The sequence below is a fragment of the Sus scrofa genome, chromosome 10 (assembly GCF_054392235.1).
Source record: "Sus scrofa isolate SSC_HxYL_T2T_F1_AM1 chromosome 10, Sscrofa_HxYL_maternal_Yorkshire_Landrace_v2.0, whole genome shotgun sequence".
NCBI lineage: Eukaryota > Metazoa > Chordata > Mammalia > Artiodactyla > Suidae > Sus > Sus scrofa.
This window is the reverse complement of record NC_139392.1, coordinates 586673-610714: the sequence shown is the minus strand read 5'-3', so window position 1 is coordinate 610714 and position 24042 is coordinate 586673. Positions and strand designations below refer to the sequence as shown.

The window sequence follows — 24042 nt, the reverse complement described above, 5'->3', positions numbered from 1 at the left end:
ATAACAGGCTTGACTATCAGCTACTGGCGGGCAACACCTGCACTTCTTATGACAAAGTACCTGGTAGGAAGGAAGCATCCAAGCGGTGTTTTGGTAGCTGTGAAAGTGCCTGTCACAGAATCAATCGTCAAGTCCTTTGGTGCAATGGACAGAGTAATGACCTCCAAAGCCTTAACCATGTTAAACCCCAGAATCAGTGGCTAGGTTATTTTTCCTGGCAAAAGGGACTTTGCACATTTGATTAAATTTGAGATAGATTATTCTGAATTATTGGAGGTATCTATATACAGATCTTCCTTGGTTCATGACAGTGTTACATCCTGATAAATCCATTGTAAGTTGCAAACATCATAAGGCAAAAATGCACTTAATACACCCAAACTGTTGAACTTCATGGCTTAGCCTTGCCTACCTGAACGTGCTAAGAACACTTACATTAACCTGCAGTTGGGCAAACTCATCTAACACAAGACCTATTTTAGATAAAGTGCTGACCAGCTCATGGAATTCATTGACTTCTGTATCAAAAATTAAAAACAGAATGGTTGTTTGGGTACAGAATGGGTTGTTCACACTCATGATCGCGCGGCTGACTGCCACTGCCCAGCATCCCAGAACGGTATCTTAATTCATATCACTAGCCTGAGAAAAGATCAAAATTCAAAATTTGAAGGATGATTTCTATTGAATGCATATTGCTTTAGTCCCATTGTAAAGCTGAAAAATTCTAAGTAGAGCCGTCATAAGTCAGGGAACCTCTGTCATCATAAGAGGGAGGCAAGAGTTGCCCTGAGGATGGAAGCAGAGGCTGGGTGACGCACTTGACAATGGAGGAAAGGGCCATGAGCCAAGAAATGCAGGCAACTTCCAGCAACTCGGAAAGGCAAGGAGCCTAAAGAAGGAACACACACCTTGATGTTAGCCTCTTAAGACGCACCTTGACTTCCAGAGCTATAAAGCAATACATCTGTGCTGTCCTAAGCCAACGAGCTCATGGTAATTTGTTGCAGAACATGTAGGCAACTCACAGATGTGGTAATGAAACTGATTATTCTCTTGGACTGTAAACGGTCCACTCGCCACCTCTATACAGTGGCTGAAACCATCCCTTGCAGATATCACTGTCCTGAGAGCTGCATTTCTATCTCACGTCCCCATAAATGCTGAGGTAACATTCCTCTGCTCTTTATGACCCCATTGAGTGACCCGCAAAATGCAAAATAAGTGAATTTCATTATGATGGTTGAAAACTATGACACGGATATATCTTCATACCATGTGCAGTGATAATATGATACCAAAAGCCGCAGCATGAGGGCAGGTGTCATTTTGGTTGTAAAGAACAGCAGATGTACTTTCATTCTTTACATTATAAGAATAGCAACTCCTTCTGTGATTTAGGCTCAGAAACTGTTTGGCAAATGCCAAGCAGGTGGATTCAACTTTGAGAAAATATTGGCCACCAGCTAATAACTTCTTGCACAGTGAGTTGTGAAAGTGACTTACGGTGACAAAATATATTATACACACTAAAATATTTAAGCTTTCTGGACATATCATGAATCAGAAGGCAATGGGTATTTTATTTTTGATGCAGCTAAATGCATCTGCAGCTTGATGGCCCTCATAAGTAATAATCTGAATTGCCTATCAGAAGAGAGTGCCAGAGTTATTTACAAAGGAAAAACTAACCCAATAACCCAAGGTGTCACTGTTTTATGCAGAAATAAAGTGAATCTGGCAGCAAGAATAATGAAATGAGATAAGCCACACACTTGAAATCTTATATTTTATGTAAAAAGATCTTCATGAAAACTATTTATATACATCTATAGGTTGAATGAAATAGAATTCATATAAATTGCATAGATGATTGGCTAAAGAGCCGAGTCCGAAAGTGCTTGTAATGACTCCCATCACGGCTCCACTGACGGCTGTGCAACCCTGAGGTCTCCCAAAAGTCATTCCTCAGGCTGACGCCCTCTGAATTTGACCTTTCCCTCATTCCTTCTAAAACAGAGCCTATTCATTCCAGAGCATGTTATGTCCTTCCTCTGTTACTGAAGGGAATCACCCATCCCAGGAGATGCTCTCCGTATAAGCCTTAATTTTATGCAGTAGATACCAGTTGGGGTTGTAATTGTCAAGCAGATCAAACCAAAACCTCTTTTCCTTCCATGTGAACTCTGACTTCTGCTCCTTGGTAACTTCTCACGAACAAACGTTTTTCAAGTCCTTTTATTTTTTATTTCTGCTGTGTTGGTTAAGGGGGATCATGGATGTTAAGCACAGAGCATAAGCCTCCGGAGACGCCTCTGTCGTTCCTTCGCTGAGAGCACCAAGTCAAGTCACTTTACAACACCGCATCCTCCTGTGTGAACACGAATATCAACGATTTCTGTTGGGAGAAAGAACAATTCAGAACGCTGAGAGGAAATTAAACGAGCTGAAACGGGCCGAACTCGCTCATACCAAGGTTGGCATAGTGGGCGTATGATGTGTTTTCTCTCCTTTCAGAAGATACTGGGAGGTGATGCTCGTGTCAGCAGCACATATGCTAAAAGCAGAATGATGCAGAGTGGATTAGCATGGCCCCTGCACAAAGATGACATGCAGATTCACGAAGCATTCCATGTTGAGGACAATAAGATCCTTCTCAATAGTTTACATAACGATAACCTTTTTGAATTTTAGCTAACATAAAACCAGTACTTAAAATGACAGTGAAACTTATTTTTAAAAAAAACACCGTGTTGAATAAGTTTATTATGGTAGAATAATATTCTTAGGAAGCTTTATTTTGAAGTAAACCCAGGCTTGATGGGTTTGCAATGAAAAACTTTTTTAAGTTTGGCCACAAGGTGGTGGTGTCACAGAACAATTCCAAAGATAAACCTAATTACGTTTCAAAATATGTGCCCTTTATTTGTGTTTCTTTCCAAGCTAAGCCTTTAAATGCCCCAGTTCTCCCTATTCCATGTCTTCTGCCAAGTTGTTTTGTATTTCACGACGTGCTCCATGTCTGCCTCTTGGGGTTCTTTGGTCCCTCGTATCTACTGCTGATCTCAAAGGAGATCAGCTACGTCTGTTTTTCTGAAAGCTAGACGCAAGGTTAGCACGATAACATTTCAAAAACAGGAAATAATATAATTCTATTTGTATTCATATTGTTATTTACCTGTTTCTTGTTATTTAACAGAAAACAGATTTCTTGCTTCTGGGCCCTTCATGTAAGGCAACTGTCACAAACAGAACGAGCACTGGGGAAAACATCCAACTCAATAACAAGCTGAAAGACTATTTTCATTAATTTGGTCCGGTCCCTCTCTTTCCTCACCGTCTGGCCCTCCATGTGTTAAGGTTTGCCTAGCCAGCAGAGGCGGCAAACAATTAAGAAACTTCTCCAAGATACTCAGAAATTGCGAGAAAGCCTTAACAAAGGGTCCTTCCCAGACGATCTGACATTTTTCACTCTGCATTCTATGGTCTTGTGTCAAGTGGGTGTGGTTACCAATTATTACTGTTTCACGAGGCTCAGAAAAAATCTCAGGATTGTGATGCTGTGACTTGTCTAGGACCTGCGTAGCTTCCGAATGTCCTAAAGACCCTCGGTGTGCCGTTTAGAAGGACAGCGATTTGGTGAAGCAGAGAATAAATTTTACTCGAAATTTCAGATGCAGAGTTGCTGCTGTGGCACAGTGGGTTAAGAATCCGACTGCAGCAGCTCTGGTTAATGCAGTGGTGCAGGGTCAGTCCCCAGCCTGGTACAGTGAGTTAAAGGATCCATAGTTGCCACAGCTGCAGCGTAGGTCACAGCTGTGACTCAGATTCAATCCCTGGAACTTCTATATTCCTCAGGTGCTGCCATTACAAAAAAAAAGTTGCAAACATTTAACTGGTCCAAAGGTAAAAAATGAGACGCTCTATGCACTGTGGGTATAGATTTTAGGAACACACAATGTTGGCACTTTGTCCAGGTACATATTCAGTAATGCCTTTAATTAACAGAATGATTTTCTCACACCCCTGTTGAAGAGCAGATGTTGGACATGGATCTTCTATATACAGGAACTCACAAAGGACCCTGCAGTTCCCCACATATGTAACTCTTTCACACCCAAGTAACTTGTTTTAGTGTGAGCCCCTTTTTTTGTGGGTTTTATTTTTTTCAAGTTAAAGTTTTGTGTCAGCCCTGCCCTGAACATCCCCAACAGCTCTTACTCGAGGCCTGAGTCCTTGTCCAAAAGCCTGCCTCATGTGATTGACTATTAGGCATGAAAACTGACGAAATCAACACGAAGGTGCCCAGTAGAGAACTGGATGGTTTATATCCGCCAGGGATGCTGGGTAACAAAGTGTCTCAAAGGCAGCTGCCTGAAACAAAGTGTGCTTAGTGTTTATTTCTGCGGACCAGCTAGAGGTCAGCTGAGCCAAAGTGAGCATGGCTGGGCTTGACTCTAAGCTTCAGGCAGATCCCAGTCTGCCTTTAACCCCTGACCCTTCCCAACCTGCGCGCTGGTTGGGGCACATTCTTCCCATGGCAATGATAGAGGAACAAGAGAACAAGTCCAATGCCACCAGCACATCTCAAGCTTCTGCTTGTGCTGTGCCTGCTGATATGCTATTGTCCAGCGTGTCCAGTGGGGTGAACCTGAAGTCAAAGGGCCAAACTGCACCCTGCCCCTGGCGGGACGAATGGCAAGTTCACAAGGCAAAGAGTACACAGAGAAGAGGCAGCAAAAACTCGGTCCTAACCCCTGAGTACACAGAGAAGAGGCAGCAAAAACTCGGCCCTAACCCCTGAGTACACAGAGAAGAGGCAGTAAAAACTCGGCCCTAACCCCTGAGTACACAGAGAAGAGGCAGAAAAAACTTGGCCCTAACCCCTGCATCTTTGCACACATCAAGTCAAGCATCATCCAGGGAAGCCAGAATAGTTGTTTCAAGAAGGAGATAGTTATTTCAGTCAGCCTTCACACAGTCAACACCACAATGGAGTTACAGCAGCTATGTCCTGTTCAATAAATGGTGCTTTAGTTCCACTCAACCCTTTCTTTCTTCCTTTCTCTTTTTTTCTTTCTTTCTTTTCTTGCTTGATTTAAAAAAGCATAAAAGTTTAAATCAATGTTCTGGTCTTAATCATGTCTAAAATGTGTTCCTAAGGGTGAAGATTACCTAGCCTTGGCTCTTTTCCTGATATCCATGGTAATAAGCTATAGCATTCTATGTGATGATTTTAAAGTATTAAACAAATACTCTACAATTCCACACATCAAAATGTCTTATTAAAGGAATTAATAACATTTAACTCTAGCCAGGGTGCTGTTGAGATTTGCAGGTAGCGTTACCATGCTTGACAGCATTTTCTCAAGCCCTGAAATGTTCAGAAATTCTGACACAGAATTCCTATAAATAGCAACCTTTTTCTCTGCCTAAGAACAGACCTGCTGATAGAGCTTTAAGAGAAAAGCCTTAGTTTTGTGGCAACATAGCGTTTCTAACACTGCAGCTCAGCATCAAAGACCTGCCCATCTGATCTCAGGCTGCTCCAAAGGACAGCAGGCTCCTGGCAGGAAAGAGCTCTTGTTGATAAACTCCAGGAACACATGCCCACCAGGCTCCCTGCTGGCTGGTAGGTCCCCAAATGAGGAGGGGTGGACAGGGCTGAGCTCTGACTGGTCTTAGTTCTTGTTCCAAACGTCTCATTCCAAGAGACCGAGCATGTTGCTCTAACGTCTCCCTCCATCTCTAGGAAACACGAAGAGTAAGTTAGGAGAGCCAACATGTATCCGAAAAAAATCTTGGCCAAATTCATGACAGAAACATACACACCCAAAATGTGTTAATCGCGATATTGATTGTAGTGTCCAATAACAAAAAGAGCCTGAATATAGATATATATTTATGTAAGTATAATTATAAAAATATCCGTAAATATATCAGTTGGGAGTCATAAAACAGAATATATGTAAGGTGTGTTTGGAGCTGGAGGCAATAGTTTAATAACTGACCATATGAAAATAGTTAAAGGAGTTTCCGCTGTGGCACGGTGGGTTAAGAATCTGGCATTGCCGCGGCTCTGGCTTAGATCGGCTCTCTGGCCCCCAAACTCCCATAGGTGGCAGGTGCAGCCCCCAAAAAAAGAAAAACAAAAAGAAGAAAATGGTTACATTTTGATGTATACAAATATGAATAATGGGATATTGTGCACTTATAAAAATGATGTTTTATAAATGCTTTGAAAAGTCCCACAGTATAATACTAAGTTCAAAAATCAAGATATAATACTGCATATGCATCTAATATAATATTCAATATCCAGATATGTTGAGAAACTATATGAAGAAAAACATAAATGTACAAATAGAAAATATATTTGGGAGTTTCCATTATGGCTCAGGGGTTAACAAATCTGACTAGGAACCATAAGGTTGCGGGTTCGATCCCTGGCCTTGCTCAGTGGGATAAGGATCCGGCGTTGCTGTGAGCTGTGGTGTAGGTTGCAGACACGGCTCGGATCCCGTGTTGCTGTGGCCGTACTGTAGGCCAGCGGCTCCAGCTCAGATTAGACCCCTAGCCTGGGAACCTCCATATGCTGTGAGAGTGGCCCAAGAAATTGCAAAAAGACAAAAAAAAAAAAAAAAAAGAAAGAAAGAAAAAGAAAATATATTTGAATGCTGGTGTTGTAAATTACAATGATGATCTATTCATACTTTATATATAGTCCAAAATCTTTATAAGCCTACATAACTAGGTAATAACAGTGTAGATTATTTAGATACTTGGTATGTATTACCTTATTCAAGCAAAAACTGTTGAGATAAGCATTAGCAATAAATGAAGTGTGCCTTTTTTTAAATGTCCCCTTGTTGCGGAAATAAATTCATTGATATTGGATGATTCCTCTTCATAGACTGGACTAAATTATGCATTTCTAACTTCATATCGAATACTGTAAACAACACTTGTGGGAAAGTTTTGTTGATCTTTCTTCCTACAGGGGGTCTCGAATTTTCACAACCCTGATGAAATCTACAGATTTTTCCTTCTCAGGTGTAATTATAAGTCTTGACCACACTTAAGATTATCAAATCAAACTCTGATAAACTCAATATATTTTTCTTCGACTGGCACAATCACATACAATTTACAAATCTCTTCCATATATCAGAACCACTGAAGATCACCAAACAGACCCAATTCTTATGGGTTTCCAAATATTACATTTACATGCATTCACAGATATACAAACATATACATTTTCAGCTATATCCCAGGCAGTGCATTAACATTAACTGCTGTCAAATCTAATGGAAAAAAGACATTAAGCCAATAATTACAATGTAACTAATATGTTGTACAAATCATGAATATTCAAAAATGAGGGAGGGAGGGAGAATAATGGGGAAGGCATTGTGCATTGGGAGATTTGAGAAGGATTCTGAGCAAAAGACACTGATACCGTGACTGATGTATTGAAATTTAGGGACTCATCTGTGTAAAAATTGCCTCTATTAGTTTATTGCCGAAGTAAATTGCCTTGGGAAAGGCTGTGGGTTTCATAACTTGAAAACCCTCAGATCTATTTATCATGTTCTTTGCCTCTAATGTAATCACTACATTTTATTTTTATATCCTCTTTATCTAGAGGTTTTCTGGTTTATTTCCTCTTGAACTTTTCCCCTTTAATTTTAGTCCAGCGCTGACACCAGCCTGAAGGGTTTCTTTGGGCAAAATACCTCTGCTTTAAGATATTTAATTCCACCTGACTTAAAATCGTTGTTATATGGATTTGCTAGGTGCCAGGCATTTCACTGCTATTTGGAGAAAAGTGTCCCCAGAAATCTAAAACTCTTCAACCTGCACATGATGAAAGGCACCCCCTTTAGATTCAGAACTGTGCAGGGTGAGCTTGTAACAGTCTTGGTCTATTTATTTGTCATGGAGTGATTCTGTTGGGCACCTGCTCCCCAGGACACCCCTTGCACAAAGGCCTTCGTCCACTCTACGATGGGGAGATGATTTCCCTTTAATCCTGCATCTCATCCTACATCACCTCCCTCTTCTTCTTGCTGATGTGTATTGACAAGAACCCTCATAAGAAAAAGAAAAAATGAATGAGAGAGAAATGATCTGAGTGCTTCCCTAGCTCAAAAATGAATGACGTTCTTCTACCCTCAGGAGACACGGACAGGTTTTTTTTCTTTATTTTTTGGTGGCTCGCATTGCATGTGGAAGTTCCTGGGTCCGGGATTGAACCTAAGCCACAGCAGTGCCCCAAGCTGCTGCAGTGACAAGGCCAGATCCTTCACCCCCTGTGCCACAAGAGAACTCTGACACAGATAGGTTTATTTGGTCAGCAGCAAAATGGAAAACGATTTTCCTTAGAAGTTTAAAAGCATAGCTCCATTAGCTTCTAGACAGGCTCTGTTAAAGAGAAATCGGCTGCTGACCTGAAATTCATTTATTTCTAGATAGTCTCTTTTATTTGTGGGTTGGTTTGTTGTCTTTGTGTCTCTGGGAGCTTTTAGGTTGTCATTTTTTGGATTCACAGCCCTAAATCTCACTGTGTGGCTGGGCGTATGTGGCAGCTGTTGATAATGCTCCCTAAATATTTCCAGCTCTCTCGCCAGAGCCCTTGTGGTGGGTTGGACCGTGTAACCAGCTGTGCACAGGGGTAAAGTGTCATGTGCCACATTGATGGGCAGCATTTAGTTGCTTAAAGGAGACCTTGGAATATGCTAACCCTCTGCCCAGGGGTTAACACCACTCCAGATAGTACCTATTCAGCTAATTGGGTTCCCCATTTGAGGACGGTGCAGAGCAGAGCAGATACATCCCAAAGTATGAAATAACCTTTATTGTTTTAAGTCACTGGAGTGTGGGAATCATTTCTTAGCACAACATAGCCTTGCAAGTCTAACAAATATTGTATGTTCTCTACGCTTTCATTTTTATGAGCATTAGGAGGACTCCCCCCACCCTTTTTTCTTTTTTTTTTTTTTTTTGGCCTCATCCATGGCTAGGCATTGAATCCCAGCCTCAGCTATGACTTATGCCACAGTCGAGGCAACTTGGGATCCATAACCCATTGCTACTGTCATAGTGCTGCTGCGAACATACGGACACATGTACCTTTTTGTAGTTTTGTCCAAACTATGAACCTATCTGAATATCAGAAACACATGCACAGACATAGAGAAGAGACCTGTGGTTGCCAAGGGGGAGGGGGAGGGAGTGGGATGGCCTGGGGGTTTGAGGTTAGTAGATCAACTACTACATTTAAAATGGACAAGCAACCACGTCCTAGCGTACAGCACAGGGAACTATATCCAGTCTCTTGGGATAGACCTTGATGAGGATAATCTAAGAAGGGGAATGTATGTATATGTGTGACTGAGTCACTTTGTCGTACAGCAGCAATTGCCACTACATTGTAAAATCAACTATGTTTTAATGAATAAAACCAGTGCTGCAACCTCAACGGCAAAACAATTCTTTGTATTAAACTTTCCCTGTTCAAATTACATTACGGCTTCTCTCTCATGATTAGACATAGAGACGGATACAGAATTTGTACCAGGGGTGGCTCCAGGAGCTAGAACTGCCAAGATGGGATTTTGCTATTGGTTTGGTCTTGCCCCTGGACTGGAGCACAGTTTCAAGCTTCTTTGCAACAAGAAATGAGATGCTAATAATCCATGCCACGCAGTAGCATCGTGGTTAATTAAACTATCCCCTACAATTGGGTGTGGCGAAGCTCTGCCTGCCTCGGGAGACATAGTGGCTGCTATGCTCCCTCATCACGGTACCGACGATGGCGGTGCAACCTGAGTTCTTCTGGGAGCACCTGAGGGTTACGAGAAGGAAAGGACAAGCTCAGGTCCTTGGAACGCTCCACTTAAGTCATGGCCTAAGCACCAGAGAGCTCCTAGGACAGCTGTAAAAGAAATTCTTAATTTCTGTAGCCACGTGGCTTGTGTTGATAAAAATCAAATGCAAAATTGTGAGCTGCTGAATTACAGCAATGAATTCACGGTTGCACCAGGTTTCCTATGTGAAGATGAGTCATTGACCCTGTGATAGGCAGATGCCGAGAAGCTGGACGCTTGGGTCAACCGGGAGGGTGATTCTGGAGGAGGTTTACATCAGTGGATTTTGAGGAAAGCAGGTTTCCCTCCAAAATGTGGATGGGCTTCATCAGTCGTTTGAAGACCTGAAACACAGGTCTGACCTCACCTGGGCAAGAGAGAGTTCTGCAGGAGGTGGCCTTTGGACCTGAACTCCACGTCACCTCTTCTCAGGGGTCCCAGCCCAACGGCTTTCTTTACTTTTGGCTTCATCACCCCACTGAGTGTCCAGCCTGCAAGCTCAACGGCAGATTTATGACCTGCCCGCCTCCATTACCACACGAGTCCGTTCTTTAGAATAAATCCCCCCATATATGTGTAAATCCATGTCCATACTCAGTTTCCTCTAGACCCATCCCAATCACTCCATGTTTCCACTGAACTTATTGGTGTCAAATTTCATTGTGCCCCAAGGACACAGGTACGCACCACACTTTGGGAGGAAATAACTTAGATGCTTAAAAAAAAAAAAAAGGCAAGTTATATTTGAGATCTATATTGACAGAAATCTGGGGAACACGGGTGGGAGTGGATCCTAAGGGAGTTAGACCAAGGAGTGTCGACAATTTTAGCAGTTCATCCCGAATGTTTTCATGTAGGTGCACTGAGAGAAGTTCCAAAGGCAATGCCATTGTTTATGCAGCTAAGAGAGGCTCTTGCTGAAACTCAGACTCAGTGGTGTTCTATGTTTAATGAGGCCGAGGTTCCTGAGCTTCCCGGGCATGAAGTGGAAGAGTAAATAACTAATGTCCTAATGAAATCTCAGCTTTACGGAACTCACTCTTGATTGAAAGCCCGTACATCTTTCTGTTATTGTAGCCCCACAGTTAATACACACACGTATGAGCGCTTCCGTATTACCCAGTTTGTCTCAAGCGTTTGTTTCCACCTTGAATAATCTTCCCCCAGGTGCTTGTTTTAGTGTTTCTGTACAAAACATACACTGTTACTCCCATTTTTCTGAGGAATTATACCCGTACTACTAGCTGAGCCCCTTTATTGACCGTCTGAAAATTGACTGATCTACGATAGAGATTCTACCAACTTTGAATTAATGTCCACTTTCTATCGTTGGACATGTCGCGCATCTCATGATGATATTGTCCATTTGGTTCGACTGATTTACTAGTCCAAGCAGGATGCTGACAATCTCCTTGCTGGGTGAGGAAGTGGACGATTCTCTTACTTCGTCAGGTGTCTTGGCTTCAGCTATTAATGACATTACTTTTAACTAGTTTAAGCTCCATCGGATGCTTTCTCTAACAGAGCTTAAGAAAAATCTGTACTTATTATCTATTTTTTGGTAACTATGTCCAATCGTTTGATTCTTTTCTTGCATAAAATGATTCATTTGCAGCAAGGTGGTGTCAGAGTTCACTTGGCGTCACTATTTTTTTAGTAAATTTTCATGCAGGTGAATCATTTAGATGAAAGAGCAAAGAATCAAAGGGCATATAAATCTAAAATGAACACTCCATGCAGAAGAAACAGGCACAACCCTGTAAATCAACTATGTTTTAATAAAAAATGTTAAGGAATCATGACAGTTTTGTGAATTAGTTCTGTATCATTATTATTAGATTCCACATATTAGTTACCTCATATGATATTTGTCTCTGTCGGACTTACTTCACTTGGTATGATAATTTCTAGGTCCATCTATGTTGCTGAAAAATAGCTTTATTTTGCTCTATGTGGGAAAAGACTCTGTAAAGAAATGGATATACATATATAGGTATAACTGATTCACTTTGCCATACACCTAAAACTAACACAACATTGGAAGTCAACTACACTCCAATGAAATTTAAATTTTTTAAAAATAAAACCTAAATAAATAAAAATTTTAAAAACATGACAGCTAATTACTAACTTTGAGGAAATTAACAAAATAAGCTATGTTTTCTTTAGGATCACCTAGTGGTAATTAATAATAATCATTATGAAATAAATATGAACAACCTAAGTTTTGTTTGCAGGGTGGAAATATGAAAAGTCCTTAAATAATTCCTTCAGTTATCGCACCATGTTTTCCTTCCATGATTCTTTTATTTGCCCCCATGGTAAATTTATCTAATTTCTCTTTTTTTCTATTTTTTTATAATTTCTTATTTCCCTCTTTTTAACACAATTACTTTTAGGCAAAGCATCTGGATTAGATGAAATAAGGAAAAAAATTTCCATCTTTTCTGCAAGGCCAAAATTATTTTTTGAATAGGTTGTGCATTTGCAGAGTATCTTTGTTCCATTTTCGTATTGCCTTTCCAAAACTACAACATGCCTTTTATGATTTGCTTATATTTATCTTGTGAGTATTTAGCCACAGATTTCTACTCATGTGCCAGATTTGGAAGTACTGTAAATATTTTCAGTATAGTTTTCCCACAGCCTCTACTAAAATACCAAAAATATTCTGAATTATCTTCCTGTTTTTTGAGTTATAAACAATTTTTATTCCTTTTGGCTTTCTGCTCCTTCAAAAAAGTTGATGTATTTCTTATGTAGTAAAGAGTCTTAATTTTCTTTGTTCATTATTGATTATATAACATTACCTAGTAGCTGATTAGCTTTTGAACTGCACCTATAAAATCTACCGCTTTGATTGGGTTTAAGCTTAGGATTTATCAGCATTTGGTTTTTGTTGATATACATGATATTAGTGTTAACTGTCATTAGCTATGTATTTTTTTCACCACTTATGTCAGTATATTCCTGTTCAAATCACAATGAACTGATGACATTAATTTTTTTTGCTTATCATATATTTATTCTCAGCATCATTAGTATCAACTCCACAAAACTAAAGGTATATGATTATTTTCAGATGCAAATTTCACTTCATTCTACCTATAATGCCAAAAGTTTAAGATAAATGAGAAAAGAAAAAAAAATCTACTAAATAGCAAAGATCAGTATTTTAGGACTCAGCATATTTTCTCTATTGCAATATATCAGTTCCCAAAGACACTTGGAAAAGTTACCAAACATGACACATAAAAACAGCAATTATCTGTTCCCTGCATTTTGTAAAAGTGTCCTTCTTAATTTGAACCATCTGCTTGGGAATGAGCTATTTACTTTTAATATCTCTGGTGCCCAAACCCGGTACTATTTTAACTCCAATTATAATAGGGAGAGAAATCGTTTTTGATTTTCAAAACCAAATTTTACTAAAAGAAGAAACTCCAACCCTTAAGGAAGCCCAAGCAAAAACACCCTCACAGCGAATGCTTCTACCAGTAGTCTGTTTACTATGAAAAAAAAAAAAAATGATACTAGATGCATGTTTAAATCCAATAGGGAAAATGTATATTCATAGCCATGTGATTTTTTTTATCAATGAAGTAAACAAGTGTGAAGACAAAACATTCTCGGTATTTTTAAACGGTTGCCAGCCATGTGTAAAGTCAGATGGAGACAGCATCAGAAAAATCTGGGGAAATGAAACTGGGGTCCAGCATCATCCCGTCATCTCGCTTAGTTGCATGTTGAGAGAGACTATGCCACTGAAGATGTAATGAAAGAAAGTAGAAAGGTCATTCTCTTTTGCAATAGGACTTTCAGTCTCCATGAGAAAACTTGACCCATGAAGTTCTAATGTGGATAAAATGGGGTATTTTTATGGCTCCTATTCCATTTTGTCGCGAAAACAGACTCTGCTCTGTTACCTAATAGAGAGACTCTAATATGAATGCCATTAAAGATGATTTCACCTTCAGGGATTTATGCTAGTGGCTTCCCCTGCAAAGAATTTTGCCCGTACGAAATTCTGTAAAATAGGGTACATGTCAGTGGATGGTTTCTTTAAGGTCAATATGCGGATCTTTATTCTGGAACTGGACACATGCAAATTCGAGCATATTTGGCCTCAAAAATTTACACTGCAGTTTTTAGCATTAAATGTAAACATATAGAAAATGTGCACATAGGTTGATGCCTTCAGCCTTTAGGATTGTTAAAATTGCCACCCAGATTATAATTCTTTATATACTGTTAAATTTTCCTTATGTTCTTACAATAACCTTATTACTACCCTTTTTTTTTTTTTTCCTACTGAAATGGTTATATTCTGGAAACTTTTTCAAGCAGGTAAACGTTCTTGTTCAGAATAAAGAGGAACTGATTCTATCACAAAGTTGCCCAGGCTTCCAGAATCATTTCCCTTTTCTATGCAATTCAGGCTACCATAATTCTGAAATGCAAATTTGACTTCATCCTACTTTTAATATCAAAAGAAAACATATAAATAAAAATGAATAAAAATTTAAAGATGATTTGATTATCTGAGCTTATTGCTTCTCCACTGATATTTATTAGGTGTGTGTTGCTTTGAAAATTGGTTGGATGAACTTAGTGGAAGTAAATTCAAAGCAAGAAGTATGAAATGATTATAGAAAACATATGCGTTACTGTGTGGGAATGCGATAATGAATAGTACGTGATTTATGGTGGCTTTACGGATGTACAACTTTCTGCTACAAAAATCATCTCCACCTTTCATCACCCAGGTGCCAAGGCCAGTGGTTTCTTACTCCTCAGAGCCGCTGACAGAGCACATCAGGTTGGTAAGAAACGGACACAGACACAACCACCGTGTCGCAAGACTGGGGAGTTGATCCAGGCCACAAATCACCTTTCCATGGAGCCAAAATTTCCCGCACTTCGGCTTCTGCCAGCCCAGTGCCAAGTGGCCACTTCTGGAAGTGGGCGAGTAAAGCATACCAGGATGCAAGAGGTGGCAACTACACCCAGAGAAGTCTAGAGACCTGGTCAATATTATATACACAAAACAAAGGACCCTGGATCACCATCTGATTCCTATAGTTTACTCTGTGATGATATTGGAAGAGTTACCAAGAAACAATTGATTTTGGACTCAGGTAGAAATTGTCCTCTATCTATGACACAAAAAGACATTAAATCATTTCACTAAGTTACTTCAAGTGTACATGAATTTAACAACTGCTTTGGTGGCTAGTTTATATACAAAGGTAAACAAAAGGAGAGTGTTGAGGAATATTGAAAGCTATCAGGGAAGTTTGATTCTTTTAACACAGAAAAATCTCTCTGCATGTCCAGATAATTATAAGGTGGCACATATCTTGTCAATATCTTTGGATGGTATCTCTTTAGGAAAACATTCACAAATATTACAGGAAATTTTTTGAAATGCTAAGATTTTGTTCTTGCAGTGTCTTAACAATACACATTTGATAGTTTATTTACAGGACATGGTTTTGTTGACCCAGATAAAAAGGTAGAATAAAACAAACTCAAAATTGTGAAAAAGATGAGCTTATTGAGGAGTGATTGCAGAGGAATTGCAATGCAGGAAATGCAAGCTTCAGGCAGGTTTGATAAGGGTTTGGGATTGCTATATTTATGGGCAGGAATGTAAAAATGGGAGAGTTCAGTAAGAATCTGTTAAAATAAAAAACAAAGGGATACCAGCTTTGGACTATTCCCTGAAGAGACAAAACGGACCAGGCGCACAAGCAAAGCTTAATGCACGTCATTTGGTGAGACCCACACAACCTGGGTCGTTTTTTGTTGGTCCCTCTGGAAACCATGGGCAACATTTCCTGAAGTTGATAGGAAGCAACAACTGAGCAACTTCCTTCCATTTAAGAAATTCCAATATTTTCAGGTTTCTGTACATCAGAGGTTCATAGGAAGTTCATCTCTCAATCCTAAGTTTTGTCCTCCTGAGCGTACATGTGTGAGATTTTCCGTGCTATGGCCTCTGGTTCCATTTTAGATTGAAATTCTTTCACAATATTGTTATTCCAGACAACTCTAGACTCACCCCAACATGACCGCTAAACAAACTAATCTCGTGATTTTTAACTTGTAGCATCATGTAATAAATATCACAACCATATTGGTAAGTAGAAATTTTTTCAGATTTCTCATTTAAAAAAAAAAAAATCTACCCTGAAATATTTACATTGCAAAGTGATCCATGAACCATCTTTTCTCTTGCAAATTTAGGTTCTTGCGTTTGTACTGATGACCTGGAGGTAATTGATGACTCTTTCTTTGGCTTCAAATTGGATTCCAATTTGTTTCCTAGAGCAGGGATAAATTTTAAAGTGAAAAACAAGGATTGCCCACACTAACTTGAAGGACTTCGAAATAAATTGTTTTTCTCCTTTAAGTAGCAATAATACATCTGTTATGGCAGCTGCCCAGCAGCCCTGCACCACAGTGGATCCCCTCTGGCGACAGCCCTGTGGCTGCAGGGCACCAGCTCCCCCCCCACCCCACCCCCCCGCCCCCGCGAGAAACCACGTGAGCCCTCGGAGAGCTGGAGACCTCAGGTTTATTACCCGCCAAGCTCCGGGGAGATGCTCTTATGGGCTAGTTCTTCTGGGTCCATGCTTGGCGGACCAGAGTGAGAACTGGCAGGTTTACGGAAGTGGATGTGTGTGGGGGGTGGTGAGGGGTAGTTGGCCGGGTTTTGCTTCATCGTCATGGTGGGGTCTCTCCTTTCTGCCTTGTTATCAGGACATTTTCTCCTATATTCCCCCTTTCTTGATGCTTTTCCACTTTCTTGGATCAAGCATCAATTTTTAGAGGTCAAGTTGTGTCTGATGTGTCCAGGGGGGCATACTGTGTCCTGACTAACATTTGCAACCTTATAGACACCATTCGTGTGGTTATGAAATGAGTAACCACATTAAGAATTCAGGGCCTAGACAAGAGGGCAGGGATGAGTGTAGTCAGAGGCCCAGTTAAGGGTAGGAGCCATGAAGCCCAGTTCCAGGTCTTATACCAGTGGTTTGAAGATTCGGCCAATTCTCACCTCCTCTGGGCTATTTGCTCTTTTAATTGTTGTGCCATGCCGCTGATGACTCCTGACTCGTTGGCATAAAGACAGCATTCTTCCTCAAGGAATAAGCAGAGGTCCCCTTTTCTGCCGTCAGTACTTCTAGTCCCCTCCTGTTTTGTGACACCACCTCCTCCAGGGGTCCAGTTGTTGTTGGGCTTTTATGGCCACTGCGGTGGCCTTCCAAGACTCTTGAGCCATTAGAGTCCGGTTAAGTACTGATCTCTCTAACAGGGGTACTCCAGCAAACCAAAATGATCCTCTAAAGACAGAATGTCCTACCCCGCGGTTTTGAAGAGAGAGGCTGTTTTCCCACTAACATGCTAATTATCCCCACGGGCCAGCCTCATTTCGGGTATCCCCATGGCTCTGCATGCTCCAGTTTTAGGTCTTGCAGCAGACTACTGGATTGCTGGTGGTGGCGGTGCTGGAGAGCAGGGTGTGGATGACGGCAGTGTTATTTACCTCTGTGTGTAAGGCGTAGGTGAACCCACCTAGTGTTCCCTCCAGCTTGATGAGGCCCTCCATGGCTGTGGCGTGACCTCAACATCTCGTACCCCTGTAGGGTTGTTCTCGTGCAGTCATGCCCAACAATCAGTCTTGTATACCAACTTTGACATTTGAGACACTATTGAATCCCATGGGTGGGGGAACTTGGATCTGTTTCTTGGCCATATAGGCTATTATTGGGGTGAAGAGCCCCTCATTATGTTTGTTAGCCGGTGATGAGGAGGACTCCCAGTGTACTGGAAGTCAGAAGATACGCCAAACAAATAAACAACCTAGGGCCCTCTTCCCATTCCCGACTTCAAGTACAAGGGGTAGGGTGATTTCAATGGCTAACGTCCCCACCAGAACACGAGCTCAAGTTAAGTCTCAAGTGGAACTCCTCAGGCTTCTACTGTGCAAGACTGACCAGCTTCCAGGGGTGGCCAGAGCAGGGCTTAGCGCTCTCTAATGATGGCAAAGGGAGTCTCTGGAACTTGACCTTGAGGGGATTCTTGAGGTGCTGTATAGCCTCCCAGGTGTCCATGTCAGCAGCGGATGCAGCCTTCTTGACTCTGGTGTGATGGGTCCATGGGATAATACCTGTAACCTTTATAGCAGTTGGGGTTGCTATGCGACCCTTAATTTACAAATGTTAATCAATAGCCACATCAAAGAATGTATCAAATCTCATGTTCCTACACTACCTGAGTTAATATTCTGCTTCAATTCCACCCCGGGGTTGGAGACTCTGTGGGAAAAAGGGGCGACGACTGCTCTGACTTCTTCCTGCTGAAAAGGGGCGTCGTTAGGGAAAGCAGTTAGGTCTCCACTCATGGGAAGGTCAAGTGGGCTTTGATACATTGCTTTGGGTACCCCCTCTATCAACATTTGAAGGCTGATAGCTTTTAATCAGGATGTAATGAAGGGAGAAATACAATTAATTATACAGGGTCTGAATAAAAGGATATGGTGAAGAAATATTTTCACCAGGAGGAGGTCAGCTGGTTCCACAGGGCAGCTCCAAAAGCTGGAGCTGGATAGGACCGCTCATGAATCTACTGTTGAAGATCTAGCAGGGAATGAGACATATTCTGTGAACAACCAGGAATACAGCATTTAGATTTTATAATAGCACAGGTAACTGTGTGGTTTTTCTGATTTCTCTGGCTGGTTATGAAATATTTGTATGCCTTGGTCAGCATGTCATTGAAAGCTACCTTATGTCCTTGTGAGCAGTATGATTTATGGCACCACCTTACTTTTCAAGTTAACTTACTCAAATATATTCTAGACAGTCCCCACCACGCACAAAATTCTTTTCTCAATGTCCATTTCCCACACACCTTGTATCACTTTCTGTATGCATATTAGTCTGTCCCTTATTTTCCAACCAGAGCAATCAGCTGAAGACAGACTCTCTTTCTTTTGCCTGAATAAAATGCAGTCCAACCCCTCATTCCTTCTATATTGAAAACACACACATTCTACTTTTCTCAAGCAACCACGGACTGTCCTTTATAATTTCTAAAAACACATGTTTTTCTTATAGAGACCATCTCAGCGTGGCAGTGATCATATTGATTAATCATTCTAAATACCTTTCGTTTCTGTTTAGTGACTGATGTCTCAGTGTCTCATTTGACTTCTGTTAAACCTAGGTACGATAAGATAGTATACCTAATGTTGACAGCTGTAATGACATGTATGTATTAATTAGATCAGCAAACTTCAATTCTAATTTAAGATATTAATTTAATACTGAATATTTCCTAGTTTTCTTGAACTTAAAATTAATTCTGGCCAGTTAGTTACCTTCCATATTTTGAGAATTTATATATGCAAAGCCTTATTCAAGGAAATACAGAAAAGCATCTTTAAAACCTAATACAGTAACCCATGCTGCTGTTTCTGGAATTTGTGAAAGAAGGAAGAGTGTAGGGATTGGGCACCACTGGATGTAATGGGACCAGTGTCTCATTTATTAGACGAAGGTCTTGTACTAGGAACCGATCCCAATATAGGAGTGTTACAAGGGCTGTTACATTCAGTTAATAATCTCTGTTCTCTTATGTTTCCTGTAATTGGGATAAGCCCCTGTCATACCTCGGGTCTCGGAGGATACTGCCTTTGGCAAAGAAAGAAATTCTGATCTTTAAGACTTATTTCCACCAGTTGAGTATTCTTTGCTCTTCCTATCTTTCCTCCTATGGCCCAGAATTCTGGGTCAATTTATACTTCCATCCAAGACAGGCATAAACCTTGACTAGGCGCCATTGCCATGTGCCTTTTTTTTTTTCTTTTTCTTTTTCTTTTTTCTTTTTTTTTTTAGGGCCATGCCCATGGCATATGGAGGTTCCCAGGCTAGGGGTTTAATCATAGCTGAAGCTGCCAGCGTACACCACAGCCACAGCCATGTGAGATCCGAGCCATGTCTGCAATCTACACCACAGCTCACCTCAGCACCGGATCCCCAACCCACTGAGCAAAGCCAGGAATTGAACCCAAAACCTCATGGTTTCTAGTTGGATTTGTTTCTGCTGTGCCGTGATGGGAAATCCTCCATTGACATGTGAATTGAAGCTTTAACCTCTTACAAAATATCTCTTTCTAAAAGGAGTTGGACTCTCTGGAACAATCAGAAAGGCATGAGAGAAAATGGATTCTCAGTCACAAATCAAAGGTGGTGTAAAAATTTTTGTAACTGGCTTGCCGGAAATATGAATGTGGCAGGTTCATGAGGGCAGGGCCCAGGATTGGAAAGGAGGGCTGAAAAGGGGCTCCCGTATTCAGGAGGAAGTCGATAGGCTGTCTGCCTACATTTAGAGTCACCCAGGGCTCCAGAGTGGTGATAAGGACAGGAGCCATGATGGAAATGTCCCGTCAGTCTTAATCCTGGGCCTGAGGGGTCCACCCCAGAGACCTTCGTCTTCAGGCGCAGTCCCTCTTCCAGTGATCTCCCCAACATATGGGCACAGCCGAGTCTAAGGGCATTCCCACTTAAAGGATCCCTCTTTTCCACAGAGGAGACAGGCTCCAGGCATAGGTCTCTGCCCTAGTCCTTTTGCCTTGGAAGCTCCCAGGATGACTCCCTGAAGCGCCATAACTAGAGCCTCAGCCTTTCTCTGCCTCTCCTCTTGTTCGCCTTTCCCTCTTCCTGGCCCTGATTATAACATACTTGAGTTGCTGTTCTGAGGAGGTGCTCCAGGTCCTGACCAGGGCCAAAAGCCAATTTTTGGAGCCCTCTCCATACATCTGGCACCAGTTGAGCTATGAATTTATCCGTAAGAATTATTCGGCCCTGCATTTTTTCTGGGTTCCTTGGTGTATGGTTTCTCAATGCTTTTCTGAGTCTTTCTAAGAAAGCGGATGGACTCTCTTGTTCCCCTAGTAAACCATCGATAGTTTTTAACTGGCTTTACTCATGAGGCTTTTAATCCCTCAACTATACAAGTAATAAAATGATTTCTATGCCAATTGTGCTTATCTCCTCATCAGCAGACCAACTGGGATTGCTCATAGGAACTGCCTGACACTGGGTGGGGGAATCTTGCTCTATCTCTTCTAATTTGCCTCTGGCATTTATAGCATCATTCCACTCATCTTCCCCAGCTTTGAGCAGTTTTGAAGATTTATGTTTTTTGTTTTTTCGTTTTTTTTTTTTTTTCACTTATAGTCAATGTCTGCTTTCATAATAACATGACATCCTCCCAGGCTAACTCAAAGGAGTGCATGAGACCCTGAAAGACCTCGATATATCTGGGTCATCAGCAAATTTTCCCATATCTGTTTTTATTCGCCCTAAGTCCTGAAGTGAAATAGGCGTATGGACCTGTATTTGGTCCCCATTCTCCGTTTGCCTCTTCCTGTAAAGGGAGTCGAGAGGGATATAACTTTGGCACTGGAGCGGGAAGAGGAGGCACCTTGGGCAGTGTTGGAGAAGGCTGATTCGCTTCTGGAGGGTCTGACCCAGCTGGGCCAGGATGTGGTGGGCGCCTAGGTCCTGAGGGGGTTGGCATAACGTACTGAGAAAGTCCGCAAGCCTTCCTCGGTGTAGCGTCTCCCCTCACTGTAAAGATCTGACACGAGGCACCTCTGACCATTCCCCGTCTCATCTACCAAATAGGTCTTGCTGGAGAAGAGTATTATCAGCTAGAGAGCCTTCAGATGGCCATCGCTCTCCATCTGACAGGTTATATAGTGGCCAGGCTTTTGTGCAAAAGAAAATTAAACGTTTCTTTTTCAGAGTCTCAGGGCCAAAATTTTTGCAGTTCATCAAGGCACACATCAGAGGAGTTGCTATTGAGCCATGCACCAGGCTTGAGGAGGTGGCTCCCATCCGAAAAAGAGAAAAGATCAGCATCCAGGGCCTATTGTCCCTTCGTGGTTATGTGAGGGCATCCCCTCTCTTGGAGGGAGCAGCTGGGCATTAGTGGTCAAACGTCCCATCCGACCTCAGGCTGCCTGGAGTGAACCATCTTTCCCAGCGCAGCCGCTCTTCCCGCCGTCCCTGCCCGCTGCCTGTCTCTGAACAGAGGCGAAGAAAACCCAGGCGTACAGGCCCTGTCCTGGGTTTTCGGATCCTAAGAGGCTCGCTCTGACATGCCCTCTATTAATATTAGGGACGTTTCTAAGCCACAGTTAACAGGCAAATTGGATGAACCAGCCGTCGATTTCTCCAACCAGGGTGAAAGCAAACAGCAAGAAGCAAAACTGACATGCCCAGGCTCCGAGGCCAAACACTTGGCCTAAGTTGGATGAATAGTTAGGAACGCCTTCTCCCCCCGAGGCCTGGGACCAACTCTGGGTGGTCTTAACATCTAGAGGTCTGGTTCCCTTGCCCCCACAGCTCTATTTGAGGTAATAGCAAAGGAAATGATGAAAGATCAGGTTAGTTTACACCTTAATCTTCAGAAAATCCCTTTTTGAAATCTTTGATCGCACAGTCTAGCACCATGGGTTTAGACTTGGGCGAACCCACGGCGTCTTTCTGTGGATCTTGTCTGTGGCCTGATGTTATGAGACCTCTGACTTCATGGGTGGGATCCCCAGTAGCGTTGCCTCGGCCATTCCTGTAAGCAAGACAGCTGCCACTCAGCTCCCTCTATGGCTGGGGAGAGCAGCTGCTTTGCTGCACGTGTCACTGGCCCCGGGTCTGGGGAAGGCACTCTCAGACAAGTTCTAATGTTTGGACAAAGGACAGGGGGCCTCATACCCAATCCTCCCTATACCCTGAACGGAGCAGGGCATGACGGTCTTGTCTCCCTGACTCAGATCCTGGGCCTCCATGAACTGACAAAATGGGCAGTCCTACGGCTGGTTTAGAATCTGGGCCGGGAGTTCCTGGAGGCCCAGGGGCGAGGTCAGGTTAGACGATCTCCTCGGAGGAATTAATGGCCCAAATGGCGGGAGCAAGCGGTCTCTGGCTCGTGGGCTTCGGCGTTAGGTCCCACCCCATGTGGCCGCCCCGTGCCGGTGTCCCGACAAAACAAGGGAGGATGCCCCCTTCTCAGAAGGTGGCCATTCAGATGTCCGCCTGCCCACCCCCTCTCGGGAGTTTAGGTGCCTCTCAGCCCCTGGCTGGTTCGTATCAGCCCGAACACGGATTGGACTCGCAGGGCGGGAAGAGAACCGCCAGCCAGTGTCCGCTTCAGCCAGAAGCCGAATGAGGTCACCACGGAAGTGCAGGGCAGGACCCCCTCGGACTCCGCAGCCCCTGAGACGTGGAGCCACAAACTCGACCCTGACGCGCAAGCGAATCAGGCCGCCCTTCGGCCTCACACACACTCCGAGGTTATCGCGCCCCCGCTCCCCGGGAGCCCCTCGCCGGGAGCCGCGCAAGCAGCGCCTTCAGTGGGCTCCACCTGCCGGGGCTCCACCCGAGCAAGCGGTTCCTCTGCTTCCCATCCGGAGCACGGGGGCTGCTGCTCGGTCAGGCACAGCTGCCCAGGGGAGTGGCGGTGATCGGTGCCCTCTTCCGCCCGCCCGGCAGGACCCGACGGGGGTTGGCCCGGGGCCTTACCTTGTCAGGCCGCCTTCCTGCGAGGTGGCCCGTCGCGCCACTGAGTCCGGTCGGGGTTCAGTCACCGGCGTCAGGAATGCCGCTCACGAAGGAGGACCCCGAACACCGTCGGGCGGCGCCGCCTCACTCGGTTCGAGGCTCCCGGCCCGCTGCGGCCTTGCCTCCGCTCCGGTGGCTCCAGGGGCTGCGACGGCTGGAATCTCGCGGGGCCTCCGGACGTGTTGGGGCAGCCGCCCAGCAGCCCCGCGCCGCAGCGGACCCCCTCCGGCGACGGCCCTGTGCCCGCAGGGGACCCGCTCTTTTCCCAGCGAGGAGCCACGCGAGCCCGGAGAGCTGGACACTCGGGCTCCCCCCCGCCGGCTCCGGGAGGCGCTCTGCGGAGTCTGAGCCCAGGAGGGGCCCCCGCGGCTCTTGCGAGCTAGTGCTTCCGGGTCGCGCTAGCGGACCGGAGTGAGAATCTTGCGGGCCAGCGCTTCCGGGTCGCGCTGGCGGACCGGAGTGAGAACGGGCAGGTTCACCAACCAGACGTGGGGGGAGGGGCAGTTGGCCGGGTTCTGCTTCGTCATCACGGCGGG

The 24042-nt window shown here is 43.3% G+C and overlaps 1 protein-coding gene and 1 non-coding gene across 2 annotated transcripts; one reads left to right on the top strand and one right to left on the bottom strand.

The window, feature by feature from the left end:
• Nucleotides 1-1775: 1775 nt before the first annotated feature.
• On the bottom strand, nt 1776-24033 carry LOC146398746 (uncharacterized). The gene is made up of 3 exons (XM_084980966.1): nt 23962-24033; nt 23468-23904; nt 1776-2398 (listed from the first exon to the last, which is right to left on the bottom strand). The coding sequence occupies exons 1-2, from the start codon at nt 24031-24033 to the stop codon at nt 23551-23553; spliced, it is 426 nt and encodes a 141-aa protein (XP_084837092.1). The 3' UTR covers nt 1776-2398; nt 23468-23550.
• Nucleotides 2534-2640, top strand: LOC146398747 (U6 spliceosomal RNA). The gene has a single exon (XR_014818491.1). It is a non-coding gene; the product is annotated as a U6 spliceosomal RNA (small nuclear RNA).
• Nucleotides 24034-24042: the final 9 nt, after the last annotated feature.

Coding starts and splice junctions, on each gene's coding strand:
- LOC146398746 (XM_084980966.1), bottom strand. CDS start 24,033: ATGACGAAGCAGAACCCGGCCAACTGCCCCTCCCCCCACGTCTGGTTG. Junction 23,905..23,961: donor ACCTGCCCGTTCTCACTCCG/GTCCGCCAGCGC, acceptor CCGGTCCGCTAG/CGCGACCCGGAAGCACTAGC.